Genomic DNA, 25,299 nt, shown 5'->3' on the forward strand with positions numbered 1-25,299 from the left:
ACCGGTTCTGTGAAAGTGATGTCACTGACATCATGTCAGTGTAGATCTGAGCTGTGGGGTCAACTTCACCTCGACCTGGAACACAAACACATCCCCAAGAACAGTGTGTGTATCACAACTGTATTCAAAGACACATTAAACCACACAGCAGCCATGGGCAGGTGATTCTCCAGTAATTTATAGCCAGTGGCGCACTGTGGCAGAGAGTCATTAAAAAGGTACATTTACTTGAGTACTATTTACTTGAGTCTGAGTGCTATATACTTACTACATTGTTGGAGGTTTTACATATAGGCCTAATAGGGACTGACTCTGACTCTTTGTACCCACACAAATAAATCAATTATTAATTAACTACTACTAGTTACACTAGTAGTATTCGTATCGGGCCGAGCCAAGCCCAAATTGATCAATTTATTTTTAAATAATAACAATAATAATTCTGTTCTCTGTTCTGTCAAATCAAATTCTGCCCAAACCGACCCTACCTGGGGCCGGTTTGGGCCCAGTTATAGGGCAGTGATCAATGACATCATGCTGTTTGATCATTTGATTACAATTTATTACAAAGCTGACTCACTCATATCATATGAGTATGTGTCATGTCATGACTCATGAGCATAACGTTTCTAAAAGTAGACTTAACCAACCTATGGACCTATTTATGGACAGTTGCTGTAATGGAAACTGCCACCACCCAAATGAGTAGGCATATTATGTTGCTATGTAACTATGACAAAGTTTCTTAATTCTTCGAGTTTATTCTGGAACCGGTATTCGGTAAAACAAGCCTCCCACATGGGAGGAGTCCCACTCCCAGCAGAGAGAGACAAGTCTAGACAAGAGCGAAGGCAACATGCAGCTGGACAAACAGATAGTCGATTATTCTTCTCTTCGGCAAGGAGTCGCTTTTATTGTCCACTTGAAACTGGAATCAATTGATTCAACCTTGAATAAGTTAAACTTGTGTTTGGTGATTTTTCACATGGACATGGATTCAGCCTGGGATTTTACAAAGAATAACTTTAGTAAAGTTTGGATACTTTCTCTGCTGGTTCTGAAGCTCGTTGAAGGTAGGAACTCGCTGAACACTCACTGTAACTTATTATAATTAGCTATACGAATAGGAATATAACATTAGTTTCAGAGAAGCTCGGGAACACCTTTTTTAATAAAGTAGAAGTAACGTAAACACTACAATAAATAAAGTCAGTTCAATATACGTTGATTAATAACTTAAAGGAAACTATATACATTTTTATATTGTTTTATTAGTTACACGGTCTGTGTCAACAACATTAACTTATTCAGGTCAGACATTTTACGGTTTCAAATTTCAAAACAACGACGTAGGCTACGTTATTGACGTTATTATGACGCAGTCCGAGACGGCTGACGCATAAACAAAGGGATTGCCTGTATGGTATGGTTTCCATGACGACAACTCAAACAGAGGGTGCGTTCGGAAATTTGCACCGGGAGCGCACTCGCCTATTAGTTTCCATTGCACAGTGCGAAGTGCACTATTTCCGAACGCGCCCATACTATCAAATTCAAATGAAAAGAAAAGTTTTTCTGACGATGTGTTCTAAAACAGGCGTTCTGTTGTAAAGGAATGGGACTATTTATGGTTGATAAACTATAAGCCTATAGCCTACACATAATGAACAGTATATGCAGCAGCAGCTGCATCATGCATTGTCAAAACTTTAAAACACCTATCTTGGCTACATAATTACAATGAAACGTTGAAGATTATAATTCAGGGCTGGTGGTTAGATCTGTCATGGAGTTTCCATGTATACAGTCATCATTTAAATGTATCCAAATACTATAATCTAAAACGACTCCCTGGTTTTATTGGTTCATGTTGTTAACCTACAGTATGCTGTGTCTTTCCACCTCTGACCTCATTCAATTTACCCAGAGGTTTTCCAGTCTGATACATGGATTCTCCTGTCATGATGTCATTGTCTGGTGGAAAGTCCTTGAGCGAGACACCAAACCCCTACTGCGCCGGGGGTGAGGGTATCAGGTACGGTCGCCCATAATCCATCTCGGCCTGGTTTTTTTCCGCCGACCGCTCGGTGCCGCTGACAGTAGTTGGGCTCTAGACCGGATCAAAGCACCAGACATTAAATACATTTAAATATTAAATACATAAAGCCTGGTGATATGAGGTTAGTCAATAAAAGACAAAAGGATTGACTTTGTTTATCAACAGGAGAAGACAATCATACTTTTCAACAGATCTACCACGTAGAAATAGCTGGGTACACAGACTGTGATTTAACTAAATTAAAACACATTATTTCACACAATTACGAGGTCAATAAAATCACAACAAACGACACAAAGACAACAGCAGAGCCTCAATCACGCTGTTTTTCATATGATTTCACCAGGACCACCAGTGTGACAGTGATATGCCATTTTTATCACCAAGTCTCAGAGTTGTAGACCTGTAATTGGGTCCATTTGGTTACAAAGTATTATTTAGATGGGTCTATTTCAAAACAGTGAGCGAATGTGCAAATGTGCAGAACGTCCAGTTTGTTGATGGCGCTGGACTCAAAATGACAATTAGAATGCAGTCACAGTTGGCCTTCATCAGGTGACATTATTTATGACCTACCTCCCGACCCTAATATAAAAGTAGTATACACGTGACCATGTTGACTTTGACTTATATACAATGTTTGCTAGACATTTTGTACCATTTATACAGTGTTGCACTCTAGAATATGAATGAATATTCAATCATGCCATGGTACATTTGATCTGCATGTAAAATACCTCATGTATTAGACGTATTATTCTTTCTCCACAGGGCAGTCTCTTGTGGCTGGTCCGTCCCAGCCAATCGTGGCTGTGATTGGGGATGACATTGTCCTGCCTTGTTACCTGGTGCCGCCGCGCAACGTAGCAGAGCTAACGGTGGAGTGGTCCCGACCCGACCTGAAACCCAACCCAAAGGATGGCCTGAACCGAAAGTATGTCTACCTGTACAGAGACGGCAGGGAGATGACCGCAATGAAGAACCCTTTGTACTTTGGGAGGACTGTGCTCCGCAAACACGGACTGACGACTGGCAACATGTCGCTGAAACTGACCAATGTGACGCTCTCTGACAACGGCAGCTACCGATGTTTCATCCCCAAGTTGCGCGGTCAAATGAAAGAGCATGTCATCCGTATCGTCGTTGTTGGTAAGTCTGGGAGGACACTCAATCACATGAACCCACGTATATAGTATACTATATAATTATATGCATTATTATATATTTTTAACAAAACCTGTTTATATCTGTGTTCAGAAGCACAACCAACCACTGCACCCAACAACCTGAGGACAGAGGCACCTACACGTTCAACACTGAATCTACATTACAACAACACTGATCTGCAAGGTAACAATCTATTACACTCCTCATTAAACCGTTTATTCTACCTCTGATGTATTTTTAAGGGAGTTGTCATGTTGGTTCATTAATGCTTTTCATCACAGAATAATGAGAACTGTGAAATTCTTCTAATCTCCAGGGGTGTCAACGGGTGTGATAGCTGCTGTTGTTGTTATCACTTCAGTATTGGTGATAATTTTGCTGATAATCATGGGATACATCTACATGCGACATAGAAGAAAACACCAACAACCAAATGTGAGTAATCTTCTGCTAGTAATCTTCTCACTTTTTAAACAACAGCATCCCAATTCTGTGGGGATAATTATTGGCAAACAAATAGCCATAATAGACCAGCCATAATAGACCTACAAGCTCACAGCGCCTTGCAATGTGTCACTTTGTGAGCTTCCTACCATTGGACCTACCAATAAAGTGGTTTAACTACAAACTACAAATTGAATGGGTTAAACAATGTATTATTATTAAAAAAATTATATAATCCTTATTCCTTCATATCTCCAATAGCCAACCTTATCCAGCAAGAAGAACAGGATGCTGGAGTCAAGTTCAAAGCAAACAGATACAATGTTGGAAGAAAAACATCTGACCTCATCATCATCATTGGTCAGTGCATGTTGATGTAAATGAGACACTAGTAGTACTTCCCAATTCGAATTGACCATCAATTCACTTGTAAATCCCACTTTAACGGTTCTATCAAGACGCACAATCGGAGGCAAAGTTTGTCTGGAAACGCACTTTTTAAGAACGTCGGTCACTAAAGACTAAAGTCATAAAGAAAGATGATGATTTAGAGTATCTCCGTCTACTGAGCAGAGCTGTGCAACAGATGGACTATAAGGGCGGCGGTGGCTCAGGGGTAGAGTGCCTGGATGGGAACCGCAAGGTTGCCAGTTCGATCTGGAGGATCAGACCCTTCCTCACTAAAGGACTCTGTGCAGCTCCTTAACCCCAGTCATATCCAGGCACCTCCCGCCTTACCGCGGCCTCCCGGCATGCTCGCTGAAGCCCATCCAAATGGACCAGAATGCTGCAGCAGGCCTGTATGAGCTTCACCGCTTTTGCACTTCCTTCACTGACTTCCGGTTGCTTTCCGCACCCAGTACAAATTCTAGATGCTCCTCATGACCAAAGGCAATAGTATCTTTGGCCCGTACCCAGGACATGATCCAATCCTACAACCCTTCCTGCTCACCAACAAACATAAGGCTGTTGGAGCCTTCCCTAAAAGATTGCTCCACACGTCCTCTCGCCTGGCGTTGGCAGTGGCTCAGGAGTGAACAGATGGAAACCGCACGAACCCGGGCTCCCCCAGAGTTAGTGTCGAAGTGTCCTTGAGCAAGACTCTGAACCCCTAAATGCTCCGATGTGCAGGTTGGTGCCCTGCATCGGTGTGTGAATGGGTGAATGTAATGCACAATCTCTGCAAAGCACCTTGGATAAAGGCGCTATATACATGCACCATTTACCATTTCCTGGCTCTCAAACTGTGAAATAAACTCCCCATTGACATTTGCTATTTAAAAATTGTATTGTCATTTTTAGCAGTTTCCAAATGTAATGCATCATAAGTCTAAGGTAATCTTGCACTGAAACCTGTACTCTTGCACTCAAATGTAAAACCATTTTAATGTTGTATTGTTTTTTTACATTGGCTCTATAAAAGTGGTTTACGCATTATGTTGTTGTCATCTTGTTATCCATGTTATTTAATGTTATCAGTGTTACTGCAAATGACACAATGTATGCCATGCTTTTGTTATTGCTTAATGTAAATCGCTCTGGATTAAGAGCGTCTGCTAAATGCCTAAATTGTATAAAAACATATATATATTATTAATAAATACATGAAAATAAATGACTGATCAATGTGAATACATTATTTCCCTTTTTATATGGTAGAGCATTGCAAGAGAGCACATCAATGTGACCTGTTGTCCTCTTGAACAAAACAATAAAGCCCTTGGTTGTTTCTTTGCTGTAAGCTGCTGTGGACTTCTGGAGTGTAGTGTAGTTTGTATGCTTGTGTTTGTCAGCCACTAGATGGAGCCCTAGGATTGTTGTGGGCTCGCTTCAGGCAAGCACACTTTATGACCTGTGGGCTCGCTGCAGAAGCGAAGCATGCAATGGCAAAACACTTAATATTGTAATCCTTGTAAAGTGCAGTTAATACCTTTATTTTGAAGTGTGTAGGAAGTGTTGACATGCACAGTAGGCCCTACATTTGACATTATTTATTGAGAAGTGAGAACTACCGGCTTGTTCCAGCATGCCTGCAACATCAATGTTGAGGTGAAGACTGTCCCGCGTCATTCCCATGTCAAGCAGTGACCATATCTGCTGCCTGCTTGGATGAAGAATGTGCAAGAGAGACCTTGACCTGACCTTTAGCAACATATAAGATTGACCTGAAATTGAAAATATAGGCCTACCATATGTCCACTATTGGACCAGAATTCAAACCTCACAATAAAAAGTATTGACAAGACAAAGTAATGAATACAAGAAATGACAAAATACTTTTATTTGCCACCTTTATTGAATACAATGGGTCATATTGTATGACTTTGTACGGTGACTTGAATTGGAGAACTTATTCAGCAGCGTCTTTTCCCTGTAACAATAGGAATATAAGTTTAGATATTCAACATGAATCTTTAGTTAAATCTTAGTTAAAGATAGTCAACATAATGAACCTACTATTGAACATGTATTACCTTGGCGTCGCGACTTTTAGCTCTCATCTTGTTGACCTGAGATTCAGCAATGTCTGCACGTTCTTCAGCTTCCTCCAGCTCATTCTGAATCTTCCTGCACTTGGACAGGTGAATGTTGGCTGCCTCCTCCTACAATATGAAAGAGATGATGGTTCAAAGCCTCAATAATTTAAAAGACCATCTTACAATTATAGTCCAAACAAGACAATTTCAGGACATTGTAATGTGTGGTTGTGGCCCATGCAGGTTCATGAGTTCAGGACCCATGATGTTACAGTAACAGGTCAGAGCTACTGATTCCCATTATTCCTTACTTACACTAGGACAACACTCTGCCCATGGCAACCAAATGTATATTTGTCTTACCGCTTCTTCAGCCTGCCTCTTGTAGCCCTTCACCTTCATCTGCAGCTTGTCTACCAGATCCTGAAGCCTGGCAAGATTCTTCTTGTCCTCTTCAGTCTGAAGTGAGAGTGAATAATACTAATACTAATAATAATGGATTGCGCTTTTCTATGCACTACGTGCTTACTTAAAGCGCTTACAATGGTCCATTCATTCATACATTGGGAGCATTGAACATGATAAGATAGTATACCTGGTATGTCAGCTCCTTCACTCTCCTCTCGTACTTGCGGACACCTTTAACAGCGTCTGCTCCGCTTCTCTGTGCAGCTTCAACCTCTCCCTCCAGTTCACGCACCTTCACGATGGAACGATTTGTTATGAATTCATTCTTATTTCATTGACTATGAGCTGCGTTGAAGTAAACCTCATCTTACCCTGCCCTCCAGTTTCTGGAGCTGCTTCTTGCCTCCCTTCATGGCCAGGTTCTCAGCCTCGTCGAGGCGGTGCTGCAGGTCCTTGACTGTGACCTCCAGGTTCTTCTTCATCCTCTCCAGGTGAGAGCTGGTGTCCTGCTCCTTCTTCAGCTCCTCTGCCATCATAGTAGCCTGGAAAGAGGATAAAATATACGTCATTGTCCTGCAAGAAAAACATGTCTTGGTCTCCATGCCACTGTATCACACAACACAAGAACATGGTACCTAGATTATACTTAATCACACTATAAGCATGCTTAAAGGAGTGATTTTCTTTGGTTAAAACAACGTTTTTTTTGTTAAATCACTATATTCTGATAGTGTTCCAGTTCCAATTTTGTCTGCTCATTTCTTTGTGTCATCATTTACAATTCCACTTGTTGATATGGGTAAAATTGGTATCCTGAACTGAAAATGCATTTTCTCTTGTTACTGAACAAACTGTTGATCACAATATAGAGCTTTAAAACAAGTATTTTAAACAAAGAAAATCACTTACCCTACCTTACCCTACCTGCCTCATCAAAAGGTAATAAACAGATAATAATGTCACATAAGACCAGAAGGAATCAAAGCAACTAACTTACATCAGTGATGGCTTTCTTGGCCTTCTCCTCTGCATTCCTTGCTTCTTGAACACTGTCGTCCACTTCACCTTGGACCTGGATCAGGTCTGCTTCAAGTTTCTTCTTGGTGTTCAAAAGGCTTGTGTTCTAAAATGAACATTCAGTTTAGCAATGCATGAGCAAGTATGCATGCATGACTTGTACTTTAACCCATTTAGGCCTGACGTCGAAATAAAAAACAAGTCTTCTGAAAGAATATATATTCAAATATTTGTGCCGCATTTTCACGATTTTTCAAAAATAGCAGACCTACAAGCTCGTAGCGCGCAGCTCGTAGCGCGCCACCGATCTGCTGAGCTTGTAGATCTGCTATTTTTCAATAGCTAAAGTATAACAAAATGCTTAGTTAAAACACCAAAAGGGAGAGTTTTTCCATTGACTTACCTGGGAGTGCAACAGGCCAGCGCGTTCACTGGCCTCCACTAGCTCTTGTTCAGCCACTTTGCGGCCTCTCTCTGTCTGTTCCAGAGCCACTCTCAGCTCCTCGATCTCAGAAACCATGAGGCCGTTCCTACGCTCGATCATGGCAGCTTGTTCCTTTACATCTTCTTGGCTTCTGAGAGCATTGTCAAGGTGCAGTTGGGCATCCTAAAATAAATCACATTTGAGATTGTCATGTTAAGAAAATCATCAGAATGTGACTTGATCAGAGCAGTTCCATCGTTTAAATGTGTCTAACTATTATGTTTTGCACCTTAAGCTGTCCCTGGACGTTCCTCAGCTGCTTCTGGGCCTCAGCCGCCTGGCGGTTGGCATGACTCAGCTGAACCTCCATCTCGTTCAGGTCTCCCTCCATCTTCTTCTTTATTCTCAGGGTATCGTTTCTACTCCTGACCTCAGAGTCCAGAGTGCTCTGCATGGACTCGATCACTCTCTGGCTGTTCCTCTTGATCTGCTCCATCTCTTCATCCTTCTCTGCCAGCTTCCTGTCGACCTCACCCTTGATCTGGTTGAGCTCCAGCTGGACACGAAGAATCTTGGACTCCTCGTGCTCCAGAGTACCCTGAAATGTAATACAGGATCAAAAGGTTGTATAGGACTTTTTTAATGTAACATAGATCATACTGTATACTGCTATGCTGTTTGAATGTAAAACGTGTTGAAAGATTAAGAATGTAAAATCTAAACGTATGCGTTGTTCATATACAGTAGGAGCTAAAAGTTTCACCTCGGCTTCCTCCAGGGCTGTCTGAATCTCTGACTTCTCTGTCTCCACCTGCTTCCTGGACTTTTCCAGCTCATGGATGCTCTTTCCAGTTTCACCAATCTGTTCAGTCAGGTCTGAGATCTCCTCTACACCAAGGTTGAAAAGAGTCAATGAGGAACTTCACAATCAGCAACTACGGTATTTTGTATTTGCATTTGAATAGTTTTCAAGCTTTTATTAACTGTTATTAAAAGAACTAGATCGGTGTCCGGCTGTAGAGCACAGAGTCGGTAACAATGGAAGTTGGGGATCCATGACCTACCCGGCTATGTAATACCAGTTGTACCCGCGTCAGAGTACCCGTTCCACCCATCTGTCTGTGTCCCTTTTATGCCCATATATGGAGATTTCTGTATATGTCTCTCTGTGTCCCTTTATTGTGTCCCGGCCTCCTAACAGAGCACGACCATGGACAGCTACCATATTATATTACACCACTACACTATATCTTATCTTATATATTATCTGACAACACTGCTATACCATATTATATTATCTTACACTATTACATTCATTATTATTGTCTCCACCAGGCCGAAGGCATGGGGAGAGAGTATGTTTTGCACTCCGTCCGTCCGTCCGTCCGTCCGTGTGTCCGTCCGTCCGTGTGTCCGTCCGTCCGTCCGTCTGTGAACAGCTAATCTCTGGCACCGTTGGCTTGATCGCAGCCATACTCTGCACACACACTCCCTGAATGCCAGAGCTGAACCTCTGCCCCAAAGTTTTCACATTGGCCTGTTATAGCGCCACCAGGAGGCCGCTTTGTGCAAAACAAATGTTTTGACAGTACACCTACAGATTTTGTCCAAACATTACGCAAATTGGTACACAGTCTCTCTAGAGCCATTCAACAAAACGGGTCTTTCAGATTTTTCAGACTCCATCCTGATTGGCTAAGATTGGCTTCCAAAGTTCGCAGGAGTGCTCCGTTTCAAACAAAATGCTGCAAATCATGAACACATGGTGTGATTTCCGTGAAATTTTGCACGCACATTCCCACTAGGTCGAGGAAGAAATGCCACTTGAATATTTTCAACTCAGCCTCATGGTGGCGCTATAACTGGCCGATTTGTGTTTTTACCTATAACTGCACCGATCTGTGTAAAACCATGTATGCACACTCCCTAGAGGCCAAGGAAAAACCTTTGCCTGGAATTTTTCACATCTGCTCTTTATAGCGCCACCAGGAGGCCGACATATGTAAAACCCATTTTCTAATATTACTCCTTCAGATTTTATCCAAATTTCACGCAAATCGGTACACATGCTCTCCATAGTCATGTGATCATGTGATTTGTTTGATTTCTCATAATTATCCATCCTGATTGGCTACGATTGGCTTCTAAAGTTTTCAGGAGTAGCCCGTTTTGTACCCGTTTTGTACAAATTGCCACAACTCCGCAACGCAGCGTCCGATTGCGGGGAAACTGTGCATGCCTATTCCCACTACTAGGCTGAGGAGGAAATGCCACTTGACAGTTTTCAAATCAGCCTCATGGTGGCGCTACAACAGGCCAAGTCGCGTCACACACACACACACACACACACACACACACACACACACACACACACACACACACACACACACACACACACACAAATAAACATGTTTATATTACTCCTAAACATTTTGCCAAACATCACACACAATCCTATCCTCCTGGTGGAGACCTGTGCCCAGAAGGGCACTTTTTCTAGTTGTTATTGCTACACCCTAGAGTCGGGTTCTGCTTGACATTTCTTCCTATGGGGGAGTTTTTTGTTACCACTATCGCAATATTGCCTCCTCTGGGTGGGATCTCTGTCGGTTTGCAAACACTGACAGGTGTTGTTGGTGGCGGTTCTGGACAACCGTGAGTCCGACCAACTCGACACCGGGCACTGCATTCCCTGTGGGGGTGTGGGACGCGTGTGTTGAATTTGAAGTTGGTGGGGCGAACAGTTCTCGAGTTACGTGGATTACACACACACACACACACACACACACACACACACACACACACACACACACACACACACACACACACACACATGTACAGAGACTTTGCATTTATATATACTGTATGATAGAGAAAACTCACGTTGCAGGTTCTTGTTCTCACGCTTCATGGTCTCCAGATGCTCCAGAGACTCCTCATAGGAGTTCTTCATCTTAAACAACTCAGTGCTGAGAGAACGAGCCTCTTTCTGAGCACCCTCCAGCTCCGCTTGGCTCTCTTCAAATTTCTGCTTCCATTCTGCCAGGACCTGCATAGCAGCAGTAATGGAATGTGTCATTGTACCACACTTTAAAGACCTGCACAGTATTTATATAATTAAATGTGTCATTTACCACACTTTAAAGACCTGCACAGCAGCAATAATGAAATGTGTCATTCACCACACTTTAATGTATGTCAAAGCACCTTATCGAAGTTCCTCTGTTTCTTGTCAAGGTTGGCAGCCAAACCATTGGCCCTCTCCACATCAATCATGAGGTCTTCCACTTCACCCTGGAGTCTCTGCTTGGTTTTCTCCAGAGAGGCGCACTTGGAATTCACAGCCTCGATTTGCTCCTCAGTTTCCTGAAGACGCTGGGCGAGCTTCTTCCTATTAATCGGTTTCAAATGGAGTAAGATTATTGTGAGCAATGTTTTGTATAGTGAGTGGTACCTGCATGGTGTAAACCACTTACTTAGCCTCCTCCAGCTCCTCAGTGCGTTGGACAGCATCAGTCTCATACTTGCTCCTCCACTGACACACCTCAGCGTTGGCCTTGGACATTCCACGCTGCAGCTCCGCCTTCGCCTCTTGCTCCTCTTCAAACTGTTCCCTCAGAAGGTCACCGTCATGGCGAGCTGATTGCACAGCGTGGGAAAGAGCATTCTTTGCCTGTCAAAAGAAAAATACCCAAATAAAGTCAGCTGGATAAAATTAACAAAAAATAGAATAAGGCCTATTCATAAAAAAGAAAAGAAAAGGATGTTCCTCACACCTTAACCTCCTCTTCAACGTGTCTCTTCAACTCCTCAATCTGTTGGGTGAAGGCCTGCTTTCCTCTGGTGAGCTGAGAGACGAGAGCTTCTTTCTCCTCAAGTTGACGACCAAACTCACCTAGTTAGACATTTGAATATTAGTTTCAAACATTGAAATAATCTTTGTTGAATACATAATCCTTAAACTCCTGGGATAACTGCTGATCAAAGCATTATCGTTAATGAATTTGCTCAAGTACCATTGACAAACCATGCAATCTACTAGACCTGGACATTTACCATTTTCCGTCAACAGTCTTGCTCTCTGTGCTCCAATATCATTTATCTGGCGAAAGTTTTCATCACTCTTGGACTTGATTTCACTGAGTTGGTCCTCAAGGGTGCGACACATCTTCTCAAGATTTCCCTGTTGATTAACATTGGATATATTCAATAACTGAAGTAACCTACAATGTATCCCCACGTTCTTTTAAATATTTTGTCAAGAATGGCACACAAGCATTCTTTTCACCTTTGCCTTTGCAACAGCTTCCATGTTGCTGGACAAGTCATCGACCTCCATCTTGTATTCACTCTTCTCCTTCTCCAGTTTCTGCTTGACACGCTGGAGGTTGTCGATCTGCTCGCCCAGCTCTGCGACGCTGTCCGCCTGTTTCTTTCGGAGAGCAGAAGCAGTGGCTTCATGCTGCAGGGTGGACTCTTCGAGGTCACGACGCAGCTTCTGGAACTCAGCCTCGCGCTTCTTATTCATCTCGATCTGAGCAGCTTTGGCGCCGCCGGCCTCCTCCAGCCTCTCACTAATCTCTTCCAGTTCCCTGAAGAGGTCGGCTCTCTGCTTCTCAACTTTGGCACGAGCGGCACGCTCTGCCTCGATCTCCTCCTCCAGTTCTTCAATACGAGCCTTTCAAATTGAGGAAGATGTTAAAATATGAATAAAGTCAATAAACACTGACTTATCATCAATAGTTTTAAAGAAGATGAAAAAAGTAATACCTGGAGTTCTTTGATCTTTTTCTGCAGCTGGGCGCCCAAAGATTGCTCATCCTCAATCTTACTCAGAAGCTGGTTTACTTCAAAGTCCTTCCTGTGGAATACAGTACATAATATTTTAGTGGTAGTTTTTCTCCTTGTCATTTCATTTCATATCGTTATTATTATTATTTTTTGTATGATAATTTTGGGGCTTTTTGTCTTTATTGATAGATTTACAATAGTTTGGGGAAGACACGCAGCAAAGGTCAGCCTTGGTGCCTGGACCGCTCAGCCGGCCCAGGTCCATATTGTTATTATTAATACTTATTATTATTATTAATTATTCATATTGTGGTCCACATTACTTCTTGATCTTCTCTTCAGACTGTTGTTTGTCGTTCTCCAGATCCATGATGGTTTCCTGAGCCAGTTTCAGATCACCTTCAAGCTTTCTCTTGGTTCTCTCAAGGTCCATGCGGAGCTTCTTCTCTTGTTCCAGAGAACCCTCCAACTGCACAACAATATATTTGTGTTGTTATTCAGTACAACAATATAAATTCAAAACATCTAATAATTAGATCCTGATTGACTTGATGAACTGACGTCGTCAACTTGCTGCTCCAGCTTGGTCTTGGCCTTGGTCAGAGTGTTGACTTTGTCTTCCTCTGCCTGCAGGTCATCCAGGGTCTGCTGATGGGCCTCCTGGAGCGCCCTCTTCTCCTTGGTCAGTTTAGCAAGACCTTCATCTTGAGACGTCATCTCCTCAGTCAGGTTCTTCACCTAAAATAATATCATTATAATTAGAGACGGGGTCTAGCCATAAAAGCCCCTCTCTTCACAGTGTCTCCACTTTAAATAGCTGGTTGGAGACTGTACTCCCGCAGCCAACGTACCATGCATTAGCAGGGTCGAGACTCCACACAAATGGAAATGCGATTTCAAGGGGGAGTGATTAACCAGGCTACGCTATTTTGACGTAAGAAAAAGTGGATAGAGCAGATCATATAATTAATTCATTGGGAGATCTAAATGTCAGAGGTCCTTTGACGAGTTTGGACACCAAAATGTTGTGTCCAAATGCGGAAGTGCAAACGAGCGCTCAATGTTAAACCCCAGCTGCGCAGGGTTTCCTCGTGTTATATTCACGGGCCCGCCTGAAGTTCCAGCTTTGACCAGTAGCCTCGGGCGGCTTTAAAATTGGCCAGCTGTTCTGGGGGCTTGGGCGGAACACGTATGAAAACAATAAGGGGTCTTAGCCCCTTCGGGCTTGAACCCTAATAACAATAATATATCTTCTCCTCAGTCAAGTTCTTCACCTAAATAATAATAACAAGCAGAATAGATTAGTTGTCATGAAAGGATCATTATTGTTCTATAACTTGATAAGATGGCTAGAGTGCATAATGTTGAACCTTGTTTTCAGTGGCGTGTTTCTCCTTCTCCACTTTGGCCAAGGTGAGCTCCAGGTCATCAATGTCCTTCTTGAGCTCAGAGCATTCATCTTCCAGCTTCCTCTTCTTGGCAGTCAGTTCAGCATTGATTTCCTCCTCGTCCTCCAGTCTCTCGGTCGTCTCTTTGAGCTTTGCCTCCATCTGGATCTTACTTTTGATAAGACCCTCGCATCTCTCCTCAGCATCATTCAGAGCCTCGTCTCCCTGGTTGTCAATGAAAATGATAAGTGAGGGAACATGGCAGCGTTTGTTCTGGGTGAGATATATGAGATTTGTTTTGCAGTTGCTTCCTGGGGGCAGGGGGGTACATTAACACAAGGGACATTAGCAGACTGAACAAGCTGTTGAAAAAGGCAGACCATCATCACGGTACAGAAGCTGATGTGAGGACAGGGAAGAAGCTTGATGCTATCAACCTCCTCCGAATGGATATACTATAGTATAGTTAGGCCACTAGGGAGGCATTCTCTGCCATGGTCTATATCCTACATTAGATACAAGATTTAAAATGATAAACAATGTGAAATATTAGCAACATTTCCTGTAAGTGTAGCTACTTACTGATGCCGCTGAGAGTGCAAGGTTATTCTTCTCCTGCACCATAGTCACCAGCTTCTCTTCTAGTGACTTCTTCGCGGCTAGGGCAGCAGCCAGGTCAGTCGTCATCTTTCCATAGTTCTCCTTCATATTGGCCAGCTCCTTCTCAGTCTCAGCGCTTTGCAGAAGAGGCTTGATCTTATAGTAGACCTTCATCCATGGCCAGTGTTGCACATTGACGAATGAGCGGAGGTTGAACTGGATGGTGTAGATGGCCTCTCTGTGGAAAACAGTTTCAGTGAATCATGATTGAGGATGCCCCTGAGCTGCAGATCGAGGGTTTCCATGTAATACGGCAGGGTGTTATTATAGCTGCCATTATTGTGTCATTATTACTATTGTATTGTTGTCGTTATTGCTGCTGGTATTATTGTTGTTGCCCCCTGGCAAGGTAAATGCAGATGACCGCCTATCCTAGAGCCTAGTTCTGCTTGAGGCTTCTTCTTTTTAAGGGGAGTTTTTTCCTTGCCACCGTCACCAACAGCTTGCTTAATACGTGTTGTAATTGTATTGTAGTGATTGTGACTTTACACCTATTTTATTAAACAGCAATGACAACGTTTACTTTCACATTGTACTTAATATTGAATTGATGTTTTCGAAGTACCTTCTCTCGGTCATCTTGACATACTCCTTCCTCATGAGGTAAGCTCGTGCGAGAGCCTGCGTCATGGTGACCAGACTAGCCAGCTTTTCATCTCGCATCTCCTCAAGGACACCCAGCAGACCAGCTTTGAAGAACACCTGAATACAATGTTACAGACACTGAAACTAAACAACCATACAATCTACTTTTAGTCCTCTCTGGATAATGTTAAATCAGACTGGCAGTGTGTTTACCTTGGTGTGTCCAAACATGTACTCATCATGATGTACACTACAGTGTGCTTACCTTGGTGTGTCCAAACTTGTACTCATCAACGGGAACGTCAATGGACCCAAGCAGCTTCTCAGAGGCCTTCTTGTTGTCCATGAACGCGCCCTCGGGACATGCGCTGGCATTCAGTACTTTGTACCTGTTTTGTAAAAGAGGGTAATTTGTCATTAAAGGGGAATATCACTCATTTTCAACATTTTACTATGTCATTAATATACCTTAGAGCCGTTGTGTGGAAATAATAAAAAAGTCCCCCCTCAGTCATCAAGATGTGATTCACAATGTTAATGATTTTTTTCATACCTCCAGTTCTAGGAAACACAGACTGGGGGGACTTTTTAATTATTTCCACACAACAGCTCTAAGGTATATTAATGACCTAGTAAAATGTTGAAAATGAGTGGTATTCCCCTTTAATATAGGTTTGGAACTAAAAGCTGCTGGAACTAAAAGCTCAGTTGAAGGCGTTCAGGCTGCATGTGTTACGGCATCATCAAGAACAAGCACCACCCAAGGGGCCTTGCCAAAGTATCAAGAGCGCACCACCAGGTTCTTAAACAGTTTTCACCCGGCTTCCGTCAGACCTCTGAACATGGCACGAGTCTGCCGTCAAGACTTCTGAACATGGCATGAGTCTTGTTCAGCAGCCTGATGACAGGCGGCGTCGTCAGGCTGGTCTCAGAAATTTGCTCTTCCTTGAACCTACCTGTGGATTATACCAGGAACAAGTGACTTGGACATAGCTCTTCCTTGGACCTACCCGTGTGGATTATACCAGGAACAAGTGACTTGGACATAGCTCTTCCTTGGACCTACCCGTGTGGATTATACCAGGAACAAGTGACTTGGACATAGCTCTTCCTTGGACCTACCCGTGTGGATTATACCAGGAACAAGTGACTTGGATTTAGCTCTTCCTTGGACCTACCCGTGTGGATTATACCAGGAACAAGTGACTTGGACATAGCTCTTCCTTGGACCCACCCGTGTAGATTATACCAGGTACAAAGGACTTAGTCCCAGACTCCCAGTGCCAGTCTACAAAAAAAAATCACACACTTTTTTACCTTGTAAACCTGTGATGTGACAATAAAGCATTCTGATTGTGAAAAAGAAATGAACACCTCTGCTTGAAGTCAGCATAGGGGATCCTGCTGGGGAAGCCCTTTCTACAAATCCTGATGCCCTCCAGCACACCGTTACACCTCAGCTGGTGGATGACCAGGAAGTTCTCCATCAGGCCTGTAAAGATGTTGCTTCATTAGTACTGTCTGTGTGAGGAGTCGGACAACATAGTTACACACTGGCCAAAGTTGCATTAAATGACCACGGCACAGTCATTGTTTAAATGGTTATTTTCTGTGTTTACCTGGAGTCTTGGACTCATTGGGGATCAGGCAGCGCACAAAGTGAGGATGAGTGCTCCTCAAGTTGGTCATCAGCACCCCCAAGTTTGCCTATTGAGAAATAAAAGAGCCAATTAGGCTTATTATTAGTTTCTAAAACATACATAAACCACTTAAGCCCTATATTTTAAACTTCAGCCAAAGACAGCAAATTATAATAATTCTGTGATACAGAATTATTATAATTCCAACATGATATAATGTTGATAATAATGAATTATATTCTTACCCTGAAAGCACTAGACACGGTCTGCATGGAACCACCCTTCTTCTTGCCTCCCTTCTTCGTGTTATCTATTTATATTTGTTGGAATCATGAGAATACCTTCAGGTTCAGGTGGGGGGATATACAGTTGGGTGCCACCGATATTGTCCCTTATCATTTGACCCATTTAGGCCTGACCTCAACATTTTAAAAAATCCTTCTAAATCCTCCAGTTTTCTGAAATAAATATTTTCACGATTTAAAAAAAATAGCAGACCTACAAGCTCGTAGCTTAATTATAACATTATAACATAATGTTTAAAACACCAAAAGGGGTTCCCGCCCAAAATGGGTTAACTGTCCTTTTGCGCAGATCACGCAAACCTCAGCAAAAAGAAAAGGACAATATCGATGGCCTCCAACTGTATGTGGACGTTACAAATGTAACATGTGGACCTGTGAGGCGCACCGTTGCTCCGATCCGCGCCAAACTTGACACTGGTCAGGGGTCTGCCATCAGATTAACGGGACCCCTGGGTGTCACATGGCGCACCATTGCTCAGCCCCCTCTGTGTTCCTATTGCCTGGGGTTTAAACGGCCATAACTCCAGTTCCCAGCATGCTAAACGCCCCAAACCTGGTGCTCTTAGAAGGGCAAGTTCGCTTCTCGCCCTCAGGACGTCTTACTGGTAAACATAGATACCTTCAGGCTCAAGTGGGGGAGGAACACATCATATTATTATATTAAACATACCTTCAGGCTCAGGTGGGGGATAGAACAGGGATAGAAGTTTAATTGAAGACTTCTGGTACAGCTGAATGACAGAGTCGTTGAGAGGATCCTTGTTCTTCTCTAGCCAGCCTGTGATGCTGTAGTTAGATAGATTAAAAAGAATAATAATAATAATTTTAAAAGAAAATATACACACACACACACACACACACACACACACACACACACACACACACACACACACACACACACACACACACACACACACACAGGTATAGGGTTGTAGTCCACACTTCCAGCATAGTGGACCAGGGAGAAGTGGTTTAGGGTTAGGAATAAAAATATATTAATATATTCACCTGTAGTCCACAGTTCCAGCGTAGTGGACCAGGGAGAAGTGGGCCTCACCTTTGCCTTTACCAGGCTTGGGTTTCTCAAAGGCCTTGTTCTTCCCCAGATGTTGGTCAATCAACTTGTCGGAGAAAGTTTTGTCTGAAGCCTTTGGGAACATGCACTGCTCTTCAAGGATGGAGAAGATGCCTAAGGGCTTTGGAAAGGAGACAAAAGAGACAAATCCAACAAAAACATAGTGCCAATGACAAAAAACAACATTTACATTATGTCCATTAAAGCACAAAATAATTGTATACCTTTCTCAATGAACGCAATGCTGACGGCCAAGTCCATAGCAATACATAATAATATAATAGAATACGCTATAATAATAATTGTATACCTTCTCAATGAGCTCAATGCAGACAGCCAAGTCCATGCCGAAGTCAACGAGATCCCAGGGAATTCCCTCTTTCATGTACTCTTCTTGTTCCAGAACAAACATGGTGTGGTTGAAAAACTGTTGCAGTTTCTCATTGGTGAAGTTGATGCACAGCTGCTCCAGGGTGTTGAACTGTGAGTGGAAATATCATTAGCCCAATCTCTTGTAATTGTGTAACTGTGACAAAAATAATTAGTCTCCCACTTAAAACAAGTCCATGCTTACATCAAAGATTTCAAAACCAGCGATGTCCAGCACACCAATGTAGTAGTTTCTCTGCTGCTTGGTGTCCAGCATCTCGTTGATCCTAATGACCATCCAGAAGAACTGCTTCTCATAGATGGACTTGGCCAAGGCACCGACTGAGTTCATTACCTGAGGAAATAGGAATGTTATTATAGTAGTGGTGTGAATAACACAATTTACAAGCAGACGCTCTTAATCAAGAGCGATTTACAGTAACTTAATCCATTTAGGCCTGAGGCCGATTCTAAAAGCGCCTTCTAAATACTGACCTAAATACTGAGTTTTCTGAAAAAAACTCAAATATTTATTCAAAAATGTTATGTTGCTATACTGTACACAGAACCCCAAAAGGGGTTACCGTCCTGAACGGTAAATACACCAAAAGGGGTTACCGTCCTGAATGGTCACGGAAAACACGAGGTAATACATCAAATGCATAGCAATAGTAATCTAGGATCATAGGTAAACCAATAACCTATCATCAGTCTTGAAACTAAAGCCTACACCCTATTTTATAGGATGGATTCCAGGTCTACAAATTAACCTGGCATCTGTCTGCATAACAAATAACATGCTATATCCAAATTACATTTTAGCCTTTATATAAGCCTGCAAGGTCGTCAAGGCTAGCAAGTGCTACGGGCTAAGGTGGAGTCTGAAGAGGTGAGCCTTCAGATTATGGCGGAAGATTGGGAGTGAGTCTGCAGTTCTAACTGCAATATGGAGCCAGTTTTGGAGCCAGAAGGGAGAAGAGTCTGTCCTGGTGTTTTAAGGAAGATTCTGACAGCTTCCCTGTGTTAGTTGATCTGAGTGAGCGGGAGGGGTTGTATGGTTGGATACACAATGTGTTTTTAGGTACAATACTGTTAAAACAATATGTCAGAGGTGCAAGCATGCACCCCCATTTTGGGGTTCTGTACAGTATGTACAGTATTCAAATAAAGAAATTGATGCTGCTATATAAATATTTGAAGTTTTTCAGAAAACTTAGGTCAGGCTTTAGAATGCGTTTTTAGAATCGGCCTCATGCAGGCCTAAAGGGGTTAAATAGATAAATAGAAATGAATTTGAATCAGAAAACTCACCTGTGGCACAGTCTGGCCCTTGGTCACATACTCGTTTCCCACTTTCACTCTGGGGTAGCAATATGCCTTAAGCATATCTGCTGAGTTCAGACCCATCAGGTAGCAAATCTTGTCAGCCACTAAAATAAATACAATTACGAATGACAAAGTATATCATTTATCATTCATTGCTGTCGGGGAGAAACCACCTAACTCCATTTTTGAGGTTTTTGAATTGTTTTCATAAATAAATGCTATTGAACACCCTTTATGTCTGTGACTTGGTTAAAAATATATTGAACCAATGAAAACAACTAACTACAACTAACTCCACCACTCCTCTCATGCAAGTAATTGACAATATAAAGTCACAATAGCAACTTTGATGAGGCAGTATTGCTTAGTTTTAAAAAATCACACCCGTGTGAAGTGAGGGGCGCTCTTATCATCTTACAACATAATGTTTGTTTAAGCAACAGGTGCTAATGTTTGTTTTAGTCCTCAAAACAAACATTACATTTCTCTTTATTGTCTATGGCCTTTTCTTAAAGAAGCATCGTTGAAAGACAAACATTAAAGCTGTATATAGGAGAAAAAATGTTTTTCTTCATTTCCTGAAAAATTTATACATTTTTCATTTCCTGAATTTTGGAGTTAGGTGGCTTCTTCGTGACAGCTGCATATACAATACGTGTGACAATTAATTTGTAATACTGTATAATTAAATATTCTGCGTGACAGCATTATTATCAGCATTATTTTCATTCCTCTCACCCTCTGTGCCATCTGGCTCTGCCTGCTCCTCACGCTGCTTCTGCTTGAACTTCATGACTCCATGATGCATCACTGCACCGGTGAACTTGTAGATGTACTGTTTCTCCTCGTTGGTGAAGCCCAGGATGCCAATAGCATCCTGATCGCAGACATGAGCATTAAGCATTGGATTAACAAACATCCTTTAAAACTGTGAACAACTCAGTAAACAGTAAACAAACCAACATACAGTATACGTGAATACAGGGTATAAAGTGACAATTTAAGGACTTTTAAGACCTTTTAATACCTATATGGCCAAATGTTAGTTTAATGAACTGATACGAAAGTTCTGAGGCCTGGGAACCCGTCATTCTATATCACCATCAACTCATCCACCTCTTTGGTGGATCACTAATCAGATTAGTTGTGCTGATTGGCCCTATATAAGGGCTCCTCCTCCTTCCTTGTGCTCTCTGTTCAGGTCACCCACCACCTCCCCGACACCGCCCAAGCAGCAGGCACCACCAGGTCGGCCCTATCTACTCTACAGGGGGCGGGCTCCGGAGCCCCTGCCTTCCATCAGGCAGGATCTGATCTGATCTGGACCAATCTGATCAGATTCTCCTCCTGCGATAGGGCCCGCGCTATTAAACATACTGGTAAATATACTTCGTTCATGTCTTTCACATCTGCGTTTATCATGTAATATATTTTCATTCATTTTACGGTGTTTTCATTAATATCATTGCATTCATCTCATGGTGTGAAGGTCTTAAGTCAAATTTGTCAAATATTACCTAGATAAGAAAGAGTTCAAACATGTAAAAACATGTAGACCGGCTATTTTCACAATATTTATGTGTGGAACCGAGTCAAGCTAAATGTAATGCCTCATGAACTGCTACAATTCTAAGTGCTTGTCAGAGTGGTGGGGGAGTCACGGCCTGAAAACTTTGAGAAGCACATTTTGCAGAGCAACAGACTGCAGTGCACAGTAAGTATTAACAGAGCAACAGACTGCAGTGCACAGTAAGTATTAACAGAGCAACTGACTGCAGTGCACTGTGAATATACAAAGATTAAAATGTGTTATAATAAATAATAATAATAATAATAATAATAATAGAGTGTTCACTCACGTCAGTTGCATCCAGCTCTGCTTTGTCGTCAATGCTGGCCACAGTGATCACACCCATGCTGATCAACGGGAAGTCGTAGGGGTTGGAGGTGATCAGAGACATTTCTTAAAAGGGAGTAAAAAAAGGGTTAAGTGTTATATAATTACACAAATTGTTTATAGACTCAATTCTCCATGTATAATGTGGTCCCAGACTCCCAGCTCCGTTAAGTCTCCTCCTTCTGTCCCTTTATGTCCTGCCACATGCACTGCATTGCAGTGGTGGAAATGTAAAAGTATAAATACTGGAATGTAGAACTACTCCGTTACCGTAAAGTAAAAAGTAAAAGTCTGGAATTCAAAATGTACTTGGGTAAAAGTACAAAATTATTGGCATCAAAATGTATTACTATAAAGTAAAAGTACTCATTATGCAGAATGTTCCATTTAAAGTTTTCATTTTTTCAAATGAGTAATAAACATTTAGAAAATAGCCGATCTACAAGCTCACAATGTGTCACATCGCAACGCTATTTAAATGGCCAAAATAAGTGGTTAATGTACGTTTTGTAATAATCAAAATCTACAAAGTAACTAGTAACTAAAGTTTTAAAATAATTGTAGTGGAGTAAAAGCACAATATTTGTCTCTGAGATTAGTATAGTTCTGGTTCCGTCTATCAATTCAACACAACGCAGAGATGCATATACACCGGTTGTGTTTTTATTTATTAATTTATGTTCTCACTGCATCATCAGTAATTCCACTTACCAATAATCTCAGGTTTGTGGTTGGTCATCATCTGGAAAAAGATGTGGTAACCTCTTTCTGCAGCAAGCTGGTAGGTCACTCTGGACTTCTCCAGCAGATCTATATGGGTTGCACATAACTCAAAATGTAATCCTCAAATGAAGGCATATATAATCATCTGTGAACTAAATACTTACATGTCTCAATATCTGCACTGGCCAGTTTACCCGTTGAGCCGAAATGGATTCTGATGAATTTACCCTGTTTGATATAGCACAATGTGTTGCATCGCTCTACATTGTGGAATTATTGCAGATTTTCTCATAAAATGACATTATTTTACACTTACAAAGCGAGAGGAGTTGTCATTCCTCAGAGTCTTGGCATTACCATACGCCTCCAGCAAGGGATTGGCTGCAATAATCTGATCCTCCAGTGACCCCTAGAATGTTTTTGACATCACCCAATTTAAGAAATTGTCAGAATTATTTTAAATGTAATTGCTATGTTGCATACAAATGCTTTATGTTCAAAAACCTTTATTTGTTAACGTTAAAAACATGAACATATACCTGGATTTTGCCACTATCGGCTGCACATTTCTCTCCACTAGAACTAGCTGCTGTTGCAAAGTACTGGATGACACGCTTGGTGTTCACAGTCTTCCCAGCACCGGATTCTCCACTGGTTATAAATGCATACATTCAGAGAAATGCAAGTTTAGTGAATTTGTGTACAATGTTCTTTTTGTTAATGCCTAGTTAGTAGTAGATGATGGAAACTTACGTGATCAGGACAGACTGGTTCTCTTTATCTGTAAAATGTAAAGCAAAACTTTTAGTTGTGGATACAGCACAAAACCATTATAGTTATATATTTTTGACATTGTCCTGTCTAGTACGTACCCATCAGCATGAACTGATAGGCATTGTCAGAGACAGAGAAGATATGGGGTGGAGCCTCAATACGCTTCTTGCCTCTGTAGGCACTTACAACCTCCTGATCGTACACTGGGAGCCACTTGTAGGGGTTCACAGTTGCACAAAACAAACCAGAGTAGGTCTAAAGGGGAGAAGAGAGAGAACATTAATATCATACAACATAGCACTGAGCATGCCACATATCTGGGACAACGGATCACTGATTACAGTCACGTGTTGCAAGTGGCGTCAACTTATGAGCAAGTTAACTTCAGAACCATGAATTAGTTTGAATTAGTTTTTCTATGGTTTTCAATTGGTGACAATTTGTACTTTCTTTGCTGCAATACTGTACTGTCGTCGGCATGTAGAAAAGCTTACATAGATCATCCATGCTGCATAACGCTCTTTAAGGTTATACAGGACAGTGGCTTCAGTGAGGTGGGTCATCATGGCCATGTCCTCAATCTTGTCATACTTGGGGGGGTTCATAGGGGTGACATCCGCCTCAGGGACAGTTCTTGTCTAAAAAAAAACACAACTTCAGAATGTAATCTGATTAGCAGTGATTACAATTGTACTGTGCCACTATTTGATTTTAGATACAGCTCTACCTACGTCCTTCTTGTCGATCGTTTCCACGGTGACTTTGCCACCCTCCTTTTTTTATAATTTTACACTTGACGTACAGCTCGTCCTTATCGGCCACATATGCTGCAGTTTTGGCATCAAAGGGCGAAGTCTGAGCTTCAATTCTCTCCTTCTCTGGCTTGCGGAGATATATGGCGGCTTTGCCATACTGCTCCATCTCTGCGTCCGTACTCATGGTGACGGCTTTCTGTAGACGGACAAATAGATGGCGTTGATGCCTTTGCTAACTGGATATCTGAGCAGATAAGAGATAATTATAGGATGATTCTTATGGTTATAGCTTATTGTAGGTTTATTAGAAAAAATATGAACACTCACTTTTCCCTTCTATCAGTAGAAGTGGAACCTTGTGTGCAACCCCTAAGTGTGGGGGGAAAAAAACACATAATTTTGAGGACATTAACATGGTTTAGGTCTGTCCCCGATTCCCTGACTAAGAATTTAGAATAAGAATAGTCTAATCGTATATTGGCCAAATGTTGGCTATAGTCGACTGGTAGTACAAATAAAATTTAAATAAATTTGAGTGAGAGATTGGCAGTCGAATTAGTCTGATCTGACTGCCAATCTCCCAGTCAAATCATGCAAAAAAAAGTTATGCAATAATAGAGGATCATTCAATTTGGGCTGTGGGTGCATAATGTCTGATTGTATACTTGCTTGGTTTCTCCCAATAAATGATGATATATGATAACATGAATAATTTAATACAATGTATAATCATGAATTCAATTCAGCGGTCATCAATGTGTCCATACAACACAGACAAACGTCCATGGTAAGACTTGTCCATGTCCATACAGAACATGCATGCCTAATGACTGGGCCTTGGAAATCTGTCTGAGACCTGTCTATTTTCCAACGCTTAGATTTTCTTAGTACGACTGGTGGATGATGTCAATATGACAATTCTTTTCACTGTCTCTGATTGTCTTTAATGCTTTGAAAAATTCAAAGCAATCAGTAAATCACTATAGACAGTTAAGAAAGTGAAGTAGAAAGTAGA

At 41.8% G+C, this 25,299-nt stretch overlaps 2 protein-coding genes across 3 annotated transcripts; one reads left to right on the forward strand and one right to left on the reverse strand.

The window, feature by feature from the left end:
• Window positions 1-834: 834 nt before the first annotated feature.
• Window positions 835-5,229, forward strand: LOC306914508 (uncharacterized protein). Of its 2 annotated transcripts, XR_013788691.1 has the most exons (6): window positions 835-1,073; window positions 1,928-2,035; window positions 2,831-3,208; window positions 3,317-3,409; window positions 3,543-3,661; window positions 3,932-5,229. XR_013788691.1 is itself a non-coding variant. In XM_079491565.1 (5 exons), the coding sequence occupies exons 1-5, from the start codon at window positions 857-859 to the stop codon at window positions 4,043-4,045; spliced, it is 921 nt and encodes a 306-aa protein (XP_079347691.1). In that variant the 5' UTR covers window positions 835-856; the 3' UTR covers window positions 4,046-5,229. The 2 variants fall into 2 exon arrangements, 1 of the variants encoding a protein (XP_079347691.1); XM_079491565.1 differs by lacking the exon at window positions 1,928-2,035.
• Window positions 5,230-6,020: 791 nt separating this feature from the next.
• On the reverse strand, window positions 6,021-24,160 carry LOC306914278 (myosin heavy chain, fast skeletal muscle-like; the record flags this gene model as incomplete). The annotated part of the gene is made up of 39 exons (XM_079491268.1): window positions 24,024-24,160; window positions 23,628-23,784; window positions 23,509-23,536; window positions 23,295-23,406; window positions 23,072-23,164; window positions 22,920-22,983; window positions 22,744-22,842; window positions 21,995-22,098; window positions 20,874-21,012; window positions 20,121-20,239; window positions 19,015-19,164; window positions 18,751-18,921; window positions 18,374-18,561; window positions 18,036-18,151; window positions 17,306-17,370; window positions 17,040-17,127; window positions 16,795-16,912; window positions 15,686-15,809; window positions 15,401-15,537; window positions 14,758-15,013; window positions 14,158-14,400; window positions 13,349-13,525; window positions 13,111-13,256; window positions 12,767-12,857; window positions 12,285-12,674; window positions 12,053-12,179; window positions 11,773-11,891; window positions 11,473-11,669; window positions 11,204-11,387; window positions 10,880-11,045; window positions 8,760-8,884; window positions 8,286-8,594; window positions 7,976-8,179; window positions 7,553-7,678; window positions 6,927-7,097; window positions 6,743-6,847; window positions 6,511-6,606; window positions 6,145-6,273; window positions 6,021-6,041 (listed from the first exon to the last, which is right to left on the reverse strand). The coding sequence occupies exons 1-39, from the start codon at window positions 24,132-24,134 to the stop codon at window positions 6,021-6,023; spliced, it is 5,565 nt and encodes a 1,854-aa protein (XP_079347394.1). The 5' UTR covers window positions 24,135-24,160.
• Window positions 24,161-25,299: the final 1,139 nt, after the last annotated feature.

The sequence above is a fragment of the Electrona antarctica genome (assembly GCF_951216825.1).
Source record: "Electrona antarctica genome assembly, chromosome: 21".
NCBI classification, from domain to species: Eukaryota; Metazoa; Chordata; class Actinopteri; order Myctophiformes; family Myctophidae; genus Electrona; species Electrona antarctica.